Source organism: Daktulosphaira vitifoliae, unplaced genomic scaffold (assembly GCF_025091365.1).
Source record: "Daktulosphaira vitifoliae isolate Bord-2020 unplaced genomic scaffold, ASM2509136v1 Scaffold_1, whole genome shotgun sequence".
Taxonomy (NCBI): Eukaryota; Metazoa; Arthropoda; class Insecta; order Hemiptera; family Phylloxeridae; genus Daktulosphaira; species Daktulosphaira vitifoliae.
In genome coordinates, this window is record NW_026099572.1 from 89067142 (window position 1) to 89080342 (window position 13201).

Here is a 13201-nt window from a genome sequence, read left to right on the forward strand (position 1 = left end):
AAATCTTTAGATAGTGTTTAATTTTAAAAAATTAATAACCTGATTATATAAAGTATGTTGAATGAAAAAGGGATTATTAAAAATATTATTTCCCATAAAAAAATTATATTGCTCAATACACTTTTCAATATGTCATAGCATTATAAAGTTAAAAATGTAAAAAATAAAATTGAGAATTTTCACACGAAAATAGCATTTGGTAGCGATTTTCACCGTGAAGACAAGTTCAGAGGTAAAATTTTTTTTTTTTTAAATTAAAGTATATTACATTAGCATTAATTTAAGATATATATAAAAGTGTCAGACCTTCCGGAACATTTTTAAAAGTTAAGTTGAAAGAGTTCTACTTTATCTATGCATTTTTTAAATTTTAAGCCCCCCCACATATAGGGAAATAGTCTGATTTAAAAAAAAAGTATGTCCAATANCCAATGAAAGATGTATATAAATACTACTTCTCATGAAAAAATTGTATTGATCCATACATTTTTTAAAAAGTTATAGCACTTTAAAGTAAAAAATGTAAATTATAAAATCGAGAATTTTCATACAAAAATAGCATTTGATAGCGATTTTCACCGTGAAGACAAGTCCAGAGGTCAAATTTTTTTTTTTCAATTAAAGTATATTATATTAGCATTAATTTAAGATATATATAAAAGTGTCAGACTATCCGGAACATTTTTAAAAGTTAAGTTGAAAAAGTTAATTTTTTGTGAAAAAGTTGTCATTTTAAATCCCCCCCTTTGGGCAGATAAAGGGTCAAATTTACAAAAAAAATATACTAAATGATAAGTAAAAACATTAAGTATCTATAAAAAAAAATNAAAATATACCAAATGATAGGTAAAGACATCAAGCATCTATAAAAAAAAATATTATATTGATATGTTCATTTTTGAAAAAGTTATGGCACTTTTAATTAAAAAAAATTGAAAAAATTTCGAAAATTAGCGATTTTTAAATTTGTAATTTTTTTGGAGGTTTCCCTCATTTACGGGGAACGGGGGAATTTTTTTCAATTTTTAAGGGTAATGTCTTCGACTAGATACAATTTGTGATCTTTTGACGTATTGTTGAAAAAAGTAGGTCAAGTGAGGGTTGGCAAAATAAATCGTAGCCACAAAAAGAACCACATAGTAAAATAATATTAACATGAATATAAATTTCTTCTCACGAGGGGAGACTATAGTGATAAGATCCTTTATATTTATTGAAATTATTGAATCTAAATGAGATAAATATCAAATTATTTGAAAATTCTATTCTAACTCAAGAAAAAATGCAACATATTAAATGCCTAAGACGGATATGAATCTCGTACCCTAAGCGTGAAACATATAGGTGTTACCCATTCGGCAACTGTTTGTTGCTTTTGTTGCATGATAGAATTGGCTATTTAAGCTAATTTAAATTTAAAAATTACTTTTTTGACTTTAAAAAAGTAAAAAAAAATTAATAAGTTTAATATCATATGTCTTATGAACTTTATTCTATGTCAATTAAATTATATAATATTCATGAAAGTCAGTTTATTCCCCTAATAAGATATTTTAAAATAAAATAAAATACAAAACACAGAATATTAATAAAAAATAGCATATTTTTGAATACGGTAGCCATTTGCGCATAGAAGATTAGTCGTCGGGACAAATTTTTTTTTTTCATTTTATAGTACATAAAATAAGCTTTAATTTGATATATGTTTAAAGGACGCAGTATTTCCGGAACATTTTCAAAAATTAAGTTGAAAAAGTTAGTTTTTGTAAAAAAGTTGTAATTATAAATCCCCCCCCATGAACAGGTTAAGTGTTAAATTTCCAAAAAAATTATATCAAGGGAAATATCTAAGGTTTTAGTTTAAAAAAAATTATGTTGATTTGTTGATTTTTGAAAGAGTTATGGAAGTAATAAGAAAAAAAAGTAAAAAAATGACAAAATTTATCGATTTTTAAATTTGTAATTTTTTTGGATATTTCCCCCATTTACGGGGAACGGGGGAATTTTTTTTCAATTTTTAAGGATAATGTCTTCAACTAGATACAATTTGTGATCTTTTGACGTATTGTTAAAAGAAATCGGTCCAGTGAGAGCTGAGAAAAAGTAGTGATAGACACAAAAAAAAAAAAAATATAAACACATCATGGTAAAATTAATACCTTCTCAGCTTCGCATCGAAGCTAAAATATAAAATAGCAAGGAATATAAACTAGGGTATCTTTTGAAATAATTTATTACCTTTTAAATAGACAAATCTCTTAACAACAAATAAATTTACCTGCAAAGATCTGCGAACCCATTCATAGCTGCTAAATGTAGTGCTGTCCAGCCTACACGTGATTTACTGTTAATAAATGCTTTATGAGTTAGTAACGCATCACATACCTTGAAATTTATACAATTTTTATTATTCTAAATTGTTATGAAAAAAAATAAAAAATTTTACCTTTAAATACCCTCTTTCAGCAGCTAAGTGAAGAGCAGATCTTCCTTCATTATCAAAAACATCTACTCTAGCATGATTATTTAACATAGTGTTGACTAAACTCATATGACCTCTATGGCAAGCAATTAATAATGGAGTCCACCCTATACTTGTTTGACGGTTCATAGCTTGCTGTACTTCAGATGGTGACATTCCATCTAACATTGCAGAAAGGACATCATTATTACCAGCTACTGCGCAATAATGTAATGCTGTTTCATGATGCTAAAAAATAAATAAAAATTCGTTAAACAAATTTTACAGATATTGTTTAGGTTAAAGGGAAGAATACAATCTATAACAATTTATGAAAGCTTTAACACAATCATATTAGAAAAGAAATAAAAAGATAATGAAGAAAACTTGTAAATGATGAAACAGAAAAGATTGAAACGCAACACTTGAACAGGACACATTAACAAGATACAACAGAAGGGTTACCATGGTAAGAAAGAGTTAAAAAAAATAAAAACCAAAAATTTTTCTCAACGTTAAGAGAATTTTGCTTTAAACTAACAAATGATACTTGACCTAAAGGAAATATTATTAACAACATTGAAAACTCATTTTTCAAACTTGAATAGCACATAATTAACATTATGGTTTTTTTATTAAGTATAAATTTTGATAACTGCATTCTTATTATTTTTTATTATTTGATAGTTAAGTTATAAACTGTTACCTATTTATTTTACACTTTCGATTAGTACAGACAAACCCTCCCTATTCAGTGTTTTTGAACATACACTTTTCTGTCTCTGAAATTTATAACAGAGAACAGGAACAGGTAGTAAGTGGCAAACGTGTGACCAGTGCTGAATGTCAGCTAATTAAATGGCACACTTACTCTAAATGGACAAAAAAAAGTTCTTGCCCACCTCTAAAATCTAAACTTAGACTTACATTATTTTTATTTTTAAAAAATAAGAAAAACTTCAAGTTTATTGTAAAATAAAACCACTTCTCAAAGCGGTTTTTAAATACCGCTTTGAAAGGATATAAATATTTTTAACCTACAAATATTTTTATATGTGAAGGAGAACAAACTAGATAAAATGTTGATAAGAGTCGATAATTAGTTTAATAATACTAGTTTTTGAGTTATTGTAGTTATAAGTTATAAAAAAAAGGGCGAACAATGTATCTATAGTCCTATCTATGTGTTATGATTAAAATGCTTGAACAGTTTTCCACTTTTCACCTTTTCTAAATCTTTAGACGCAAATATCTCCAAAAATAAATGTGCAAAATTATTTTTAAATGAGTCAACATTTTATTCAGTCTACTCTCAAACTAATTGTATGAAAATGATTAGATTTTAGTATAACTTTCAAAAATTACATCTAAAACTATTCTTAGAAATAGTGTTTTACAATAAACTTGATATTTAACATAGTTTACAAAGATAAATAATAAAATGGATAATATTTTTTTTATTAGCTTGTAGTTTAATATTTTAATAAGTAGAATTTTTTTGTGAATTCTAGAATGTTATTTAGGTTAAATTTTTGTATGTTTATATCAGTTTTGGAATAACTAAATTACATTAAATTAATTTGAAAAAAATAAAAATAAAAAACTATAAAATTGCTTTATTTAAGATGAAAATTAAATTTCCTATGATTTTTTTTCATCACTTTAATCTCAATTACTTGGGGACGGTCACCCTTATCCTATCCATCACAACTCAATTGTCATTAGTCGATGTTGTGAAGTTACATTCTCGTCTGGGATTAATTTACAATCTTTTAGTAACTTAACGTTTTCGTCTTCCACATCAAATGATCAATTTGTGATCTATTACTTCCACTCTAATAAGTTAAATAATGTTCTTTCCTCATTGTAAAATAAGAATCTTAGCAAAATCATACGATATTGCGAAATCCAGCTTTTTCTCTCCAGCCTCATTCTTCCTACTAAAACCATACCCTCCATGTAACCTTTCATATCCTCTCCTCTCATTACCTTCATGCTCGTTCATATCTCCACCTATCACCACATCCTCATTACCAGTTATTACTTGCATCATCTCATCCAACTCTCTCCAAAATTTTTTATTATATTAAACACTTTTTCCTCGAGAATTAATTTTAGGACTATAATTCTATCCCTTTTCCTAGCTACTTCTATTATTTTACTTTTCATATCTACATTCACTATTATCCCTACACCATTCTTTGTATTTGACTTACTTGAGTCTATTATTTTATAATCCTCGTCTATTTCCCTTGCTTTCTCTCCATTCCACTTAGTTTTCTGCACACAACATATGTTAACTTTTCTCCTCTTCAATACGACTACTAATTATCTACTTCTACCAATTAATTTTTCAACATTCCACGTATATATTCTTACTTTGCATTTATATTTCTCCCTTATACACGAGTTCAGCTTAGAGTTAAGTGATGATTTCCCTACGTCACAATAAGCATAAGCTACATAAGCGTTGGATTGGCCTATACACACTACTGCGTAATAGCTACCACATAAGTTGTCCGGCTGGTATCAATAACTTTATTTCTTAGGCCTTCTCCGTTTTTAATTACTTTATTTCCTCTCGCTTGTTGTCTTCACGTACACCCAAGATGGGACAACGCAATTTTATTTTCCATCAGAGGAATCGTGGAAATATTATTTTCCCTATCCACCAAAACATAAATGGCCAAAATATTATTGTAAAATTTTGAAAAAATATAAAGGTACCCCTTGTTGAATATTTTTTTACACTATTGGACAGTATCATTTTGTAACAAAGGCATTATTTGAATTTTATAATTGATTCTCTTGACAAGATGCAGGATAAAACACTATCCCGTTTTACTATTATAAAAATTAGTTTAATTTTTTTTTTAAACGAAGCGTATAAAAATCTACTTCAATACTTAAAAAATAGCTCTTTTTGCAGCATCCTAACTTAAAAATAAACATTATAAGTTATTAGTTATTTTACATGTTGTGATATTTAGTGTGCACTACTATGGAATTAGCGATTTCAAGCTACTACAAACTGCAAGTGTGTTATTTTATAATTGAATAGAAAAATGTACTGCATATGAAAATATAAATATAATATTTATATACTTTAATTAAAAGTGCTATTTTATTTTTAAAATTAACGTCATTTGTGTGACAACTTTAACATGCAGTTTAATAGATATTGTATTTAGTATTAATATAATTATATTTTATACTTACTTGTTTAGTTCGCAAATTTATATCAGCTTTTCCTTCAAATAATAACTTAATGACTTTAGCATCGTGATTTGGTTTTGATTCGTTAACTTCCGATTTTGTAATATTAGCTGCATAATGTAATGCTGATGCACCATCTTCATTCACAGAATTTACATAAGAATTTGCTATTTCATCGCCTTGTTTTGTTTTAACAAAATTAATAAGTCGTTCTACAATATCAGCTTGACAACTTCTACATGCCAAATGCAAAGGTGTCTCACCAATCTAAAAATAAATAATTATTTATTGACATTACACGGCATGCTAGAATTGACTAAGTTTTGATATAAAAAAAATGGTAGCACAGTGGGGTCTAGGCATAGATGGGACAAGTATAGATGATATCTGACAATGATTAAAATCACTATCATAAGAAACGCTTTGATGAAAATCTGTGGAAGTATAGGTGTTGCATCAATCTTGGATAAGATGAAAAAAAATAGACTTAGATTGTTTAGTCATGTTATGAGAAGAGAAGAATCGGAAGCTGTAAAAACAGTTATAGAAATGAATGTTGAAGGAAGAAGACATAGAGGAAGACCAAAAAAGAGATGGAGGGATACTATTTAATGCGATTTGAGGACAGCTGATGTGAGCGTAGAAGATGTGGGAGATCGTGTCAAGTGGAAGCTTAGGATAAGGGTGGCCGACCCCAAGTAGTTGGGATTAAGGCAAAGAAAAAGAAAAATATTACCAGAAATTCCGGTGGCAATTGACATAATATGATTGTTGTTTCGGAATGTACAATTTAGCGTTTAGTTGGGTTTAAATAATATAGCGTCAAATCAATTACCTACTCTATCGCTTGTATATTAATATACACTACACTTTAATGATACAATAAATAAATAAACTGACACATACACACATATGCATTTATAACATTGTGTCTAACGTAAGTGTAACATGATAAAAAGTAACCGTAAAATGAAAAAAATGGAATATAAATTTTAGTACTCATATTAAATGTAATGTAACTCGAAAAATATTTGTTTAAATGAAAAAATATAAGATAATTTTTTTGTTTATAATTGTCTTTTAAACAACTTTTGTACGAAACTTTTTTTTGTAAGTTAAATATTTTTTGAGAAAATTAAAAAAGCTCATATTTTTGAACTTTTGCGAGGCTGTAAAAAAAAAGCTCAATTTTAATCAACGAGGACTATTAGTATGTCATTATACATTTTTTAATTCAACTATTAATAAAACAAAATTTGGTTCGGAATTTTTTTAAGAAATTTTTCCTTTGTTGACTGGCCTAGATGCCAATTTTAAACTTGTAATTGAGCTAAAAGTTATGGTAATATATTCAATTTTTTTTACTATAAACTTTCATAAATCTTTATCAAAAATTTTTCATCAACTTTAAAGAACCAAAAAAATAGGTTAAAATTGAAAATTTGGACTGATTATTTTTAACATATTAAAAATCAAATCAGTAATAATTTGAAAACTATTTTTTTTTCTTTTAATTATTATTTTATATGTAATTAGTAATAATGTAAAAAATTAGAACTGATAGATAAAGTCTAATTGCTAATTTGAAAACAACGCGAAAATTTGATTTAGAAAAGTATATTTTTGCTTCTGATGAAAGTTCCTTGTAGTCCAGTGCATTTTTTTATAGTAACAAACAGTTTTTATTGAAAATTATTGTATCAAGCCCTTTAAATTTTTATACACGTAAAAGTAAAGCAAAATATAACTTCTTTATTATTTTTATAATTTCTCCGTTTAAATTACAATATTAAATATCAATTTCATACTAAATTTAATAATTATAATTAGTATATATTCAAATATTATATTTTAAAATCAAAGAACTACTAATCATGATATAATTAAAGAAATAAGAGTTGATGTTGCTTTTGGAATAATCCACCAATTGCCTAATTAAAACAAAAAAAAAAAAAGTTTGTTGGGAATTTTTTCTGCTATTCTGCAAAATTACTCCTTCGTTGACTAGAATGAATCATTAAATAGAAAATTTTATGAGAATTAAAACAATGTTATTTTTAAGATTAATATGCAGTCAGGAAATTTTATAATTACTATTTACAGTATATTTATCAGAAAAACTCATTATTTTTATTATTTTTGAGGGTAATATCTTCAACTAGATACGAATTGTAGTCATTTAACGTATCTTTTTTGATATTTAAAAAGATTCTACTATTGAAATATCCAGAACTGAATTAATTTTAATGATTTACTTTAACTAAATGTACCAATCAAAACAAAGTTGTTAAAAAGATTTACTCAATTGAGTTTATTATAAAATTTGATTATATTTGTAAAAATCAATTGTTAATTCAGGAGAAAAAACAATCATTTTTTTTAGAAATGATTTATATAGCAACACGTTAGAAAAAAATTTGAATATTATAGTCTAATAGTAGCACACACAAACAGAGTAATAAAATTATTAAATTACAAAGTAAAATGATTTAATTTTGTAGTTGAAACCTATCATATCAAACTTCATTCGTTAATAAATATTTTGAAAACATTAGAAATTAATGATTTTAATTGTCTTTATGGAGACGATGTAATAACTAACTGTTTAATTGATAAATTAGAATTTTTTTTTCAATTTTTGAGAGTAATATCTTCAACTAGATACGAATTGTAGTAATTTGACGTATCGTTGAAAAAAGTAGGTCAAGTTAGAGCAGAGAAAATAAATGATAGTCACAAAAAAATATCTTCTCAGCTTTGCATCGAAGCTAAAACTTAAAATATAGTAAAATAATTTTAATAGGAATAAGAAATTTCTTCTTACAAGGGGCGACTAAAGTGATGAGATCCTTGATCTTTATTGAATCTAAATGAGATAAAAATCAAACGAGTTAAAAATTTATATCAACTTAAAAAGAATTAAGAAAAAATGCAGAAAATTCAATGCCATACGCGGGTTGGAACCTCGTACCCCAAGTGTGTAAAACATAAGTTTTACCAACTCAGCAACCGTACGTCGATACCGTCGGTCGAAAAAATTGGCTATTTAAGCTAGTTCAAATTTCAAAGTTATTTTTCTCGACTTAAAAGAAACAAACATATTTAAATAAGTTTAACTATCTATACTATATCAATTTTAATTTATATAATATTTATGAAAATCTGTACTCCCCTTGTCAGGTATTTTAAAATAAAATAAAATACAAAACCCAGAATTTTAACACAAAAATAGCAAATTTTTGAATACGGTAGTCATTTTTACCATGAAGACAAATCCAAAGGTCAAATTTTTTTTTCAAATTAAAGTATATTACATAAACTTTAATTTAAGATATATATAAAAGTGTCAGTATTTCCGGAATACTTTCAAAAATTAAATTGAAAATATCTTAGTAACAATACGCATGGTTAAAGTATTGGCCTCCCGTGTTAAAGAGGTATGATCCGATTTACAAAAAAAGCGTGCCAGATGAAAGGGTTATATAAATATTTATTATGAAAAAATAATAATATTGATCCATACATTTTTCCAAAAGTTATATAAAATATAAATTAAATAATATAACATATAAAATCGAGATTTTTTTCACGGAAATCGTACGTTTTTCTTTAACTTTGATGTCCGTTTTCACCACGAAGACAAGTCCAGAGGTCAAATTTTTTTTTTTCAAATTAAAGTATATTACATAAGCTTTAATTTAAGATATATATAAAAGTGTCAGTATTTCCGGAATACTTTCAAAAATTAAATTGAAAATATCTTAGTAACAATACGCATGTTTAAAGTATTGGCCTCCCGTGTTAAAGAGGTATGATCCGATTTACAAAAAAAGCGTGCCAGATGAAAGGGTTATATAAATATTTATTATGAAAAAATAATAATATTGATCCATACATTTTTCCAAAAGTTATATAAAATATAAATTAAATAATATAAAATATAAAATCGAGAATTTTTTCACGGAAATCGTACGTTTTTCATTAACTTTGATGTCCATTTTCACCACGAAGACAAGTCCAGAGGTCAAATTTTTTTTTTCAAATTAAAGTATATTACATAAGCTTTAATTTAAGATATATATAAAAGTGTCAGTCTTTCCGGAACATTTTCAAAAGTTATGTTGAAAAAGTTAATTTTTTGTAAAAAGTTACCATTTTGAAACCCTTCCTGTGGCCTGTTAAAGGGTCAAATGTTCACAAAAATATTGTTCATCAAATATTGGTCCAGCGAGAGCTAAGATTGAGCGTTCACAGACACAAAAAAAAAAAAATAAAAAAAAAAAAAAAAACACATCAAGGTAAAATTAATACTTTCTCAGCTTTGCATCGAAGCTAAAATATGCAAATACAGGTTTGAATAGGACGAAAGTAAAATTTTATGTATATACATCTATATGTATAATAATGATATAAACAACAAATAATTTATATTCTTTTCAAAGATTAAATTTTTCTCTTCTTTTACTCATATACCTTTAAAAAGTACATGTTACAAGAAGATGAAAAAATCTAAAAATCTCAAAATACATTAAAATTCTACTTGCTAGTTTTTTTTTTTTTAGAAAAACGATCTTTATAATTTAAATTTACAATAAGTTTTTTTTTTTGACACCTAAAATAATGACATTAATAACATTAAAGAAAGTCACCCAATGGTAACACCTTAATTAGATAATTTAAGTTATACTTTTGTTAAGATTATATTGTTGGCGTTGTTTTGTTATGTTAAAAGGTCACGGTTCCAGTTTCGTTTGAGTCGACGTGGTGAGTTATCAGGTATTGTAAAAGTATGCATTTTTTTATTAAAGGGTTTGTGTTTGTGTTAAGTTTTGAGTGGAATCTAGTGTAGTGTAAAGTAGCGAGTTCTTTGACTGATTTGATGTTAATTTCTTTGTGTAAGTTGTTGTTTGTCAAATAACAGTTTTCATGTCATTTAACAACAATTAGATGTTAAAAGATATCAAAATACAATTATTGTTTTATTATTGTATGTATTGATGTGTTTGTAAAACAGAACAAAGTTTTTCTCTCATATGATAAATTCAAACTGGGATATATTGCGTTTTAGAATAAATAAATACTACTTCGTCATGATTCAATTAATAAAAAAATAAAATATATATTAATATATTTTATTTTATTAATAAAAATTCAAGAATATTAAGTGTATTTTAGTTCCAATCCAATAATTTTGAATTTTTAGAAAACAAATTGAGTGACCACTTTTTTTTATGAGATATTTCATAGTATAATTAATTTTTTTTTCAATAAGCCACCACATTATATTGCTATTTGATTCAAATTTGAAAAATGCCAATTTTATTACTTTAAGATTTTAATAAATTTTGTCATAATTTCCATTCCACACAGTATATTTTTTATTGATTTTTACAGTATGGTCAACGTTGGTCATAAACTAATGTTTTTTTTTAAATATTTTTATACTTTTCCATTTTTCATTTAAATATTTCAAGTTAGAATTATTTCGACTTTAAAATATTTTGTAAATATTTCATACTTAAAATTCTAATTTATTAAATAATATTTTTTTTAATTACTTTATTTTTAAAAAGTGGATCACCACCGTCGTCTAATAATAATTGAAGTGTTATGAGATTTCCATGTTTTGAAGCAACATGAACTGGAGTTTGTCCATCATCTGTGGCTACATTTGGTCCTGCTCCAGATTTTAAAAGCATTAATGCACAACGGTCACCATCTTTGACCCTTGCTGCTATATGTAGAGGTGTTTCTCTTAACTTACCACCTAAAAAAAAAACTGTATTATAAAATGATTTTTTACATTTATTTCGCTAATTTTCAAAAGATGTAATGTCCATTTTTTTCAATATTTTAGGAAAACAAAAAAAGAAAAATAGACTTCTATGTTGTTTTTTTCCAAATCGACCATATTGAAGAGCAAAGCCTAATTTTCTTGCTAAAATTGACTCATAAGGTTTTAGTACTTTATATCTAGGCAAGAGAATAAACTCAGAAGAGAAATTTCTAGTGATTAAAAGCAATATAATCTGCGCTCACGTCTAATCACAAATTTACATTGTTAATAACATTCGGAATACTTGTATGAAATTTGCTATAAACCATTCATATGACACGGTACCGTATATTTTGCGATACGTTTAATACACGGTCGCCTCGTCTATTCCATCAGCCGCCTTATTACATCGCGAGTCCAGCCTGATTAGAGTACCTCCGCTATCTAGCTAGGGTGCAAAGTCCATCTACTGGAGCGCGGTCGGCCACTGAGCGCCGGCGGTAAACGATCTATCCTGCCTTCGACGTCCTACGCGAACTAACGCCACCCCGCCTTTTTTGCGACGTACTTGTAAGGTACTATCTATATATATTACTATTGCACTAGTGTATCATTTTTAATTTTATTTTGCTGTTTAATTTTAAATAAATAAATATTCATATATATTTCTTTATTTAACATTTTCTTGTTTTTTTCTCTCTCGGCTAGTGTCGCTACTTCATTTGTTCAACGCCTTTTTTTTTTGTTGTTTCCTTAAAAAGGGAAAAAAGTTATTGACACTTGGAAAAATTCCGTGTCACATACACAAGCTAATTAATTATGTATATTCTAATTTTAAAAACAAATTGTTACCCTTATGAGACATCAAAGATAAACATATAGTTATTTAAATATCTCGAGAAATTCTATTAAATGATATAAATTAATTATAATAATTATCGATTTATTTTTTGTCTTTCAACATTTTCTTTCTAACTAATTCTTATTTGAAAAAATTTAAAAAAAAAACTTTTTTTTTGTCTTGCGATTTTTGATGTTTTTATTAATTAAAGAAAAGGAGTAAAAGTTTTTAACCATTAAAAAGCAAAAATTTTCATATAAGCTTTATTTTAAATGTTTGCATACATTTCTTACTACAAAACTTTGAAACATAAATAAAAATTAACTAAATCACTTTTCAATTTGTATTTAGCCCACATTTTATTTCGTACCTTGTACATGAACATCAGCTCCATATCCTAATAAAGTTTCGATTACAGTTGGTTTAACGGATTCTACCGCAATATGTAAAGGAGTGTAATTATCCTAAAAAAATATATTTATTTAGTTATTGTACATTTAGTTATAATTTTAGTTTTGCATTAATAAATTAATTGCCTTATAGTTATTAACGAAGTGGACATAATGCCTATGCTCTCAGACCTGTTGGTCCATTGTGCGCAAATTGCCTTATAAAGTATTAATACTATATTCAGAGTTGAGAAATTAATTGATAACAAAATGTTGAAATTAAGTTAATTATGTGTAGTCTTATCAATTTGAATAGTAATTTAATAACTTTATGCTGCACTAAAAATAATCTAGTGAATTTATAAATATGGTTATAAAGTATTAAATAAGTATATATAAATAATTAAATTTGATACATAAAAGTTAATTTAAAAATTTTTTTAAGTTTAAATAAATAATTCGCCAAACAAGGAAAAAATATTTTATATATTTTACATTATTCTTAGTTGTAACAAACA

At 26.1% G+C, this 13201-nt stretch overlaps 1 protein-coding gene across 3 annotated transcripts in view; it reads right to left on the reverse strand.

Moving 5' to 3' along the window:
* Positions 1 to 13201, reverse strand: part of LOC126909876 (ankyrin-1) — a 76352-nt gene that overhangs the window by 37650 nt on the left and 25501 nt on the right. For all 3 annotated transcript variants that reach the window (XM_050692291.1, XM_050692298.1, XM_050692305.1), the window contains 5 exons: positions 12665 to 12758; positions 11236 to 11444; positions 5681 to 5944; positions 2447 to 2710; positions 2279 to 2385 (listed from right to left, as the gene is read on the reverse strand). In XM_050692291.1, coding sequence (XP_050548248.1) covers positions 2279 to 2385; positions 2447 to 2710; positions 5681 to 5944; positions 11236 to 11444; positions 12665 to 12758 — 938 coding nt within the window. The remainder of the gene's footprint in view (positions 1 to 2278; positions 2386 to 2446; positions 2711 to 5680; positions 5945 to 11235; positions 11445 to 12664; positions 12759 to 13201) is intronic.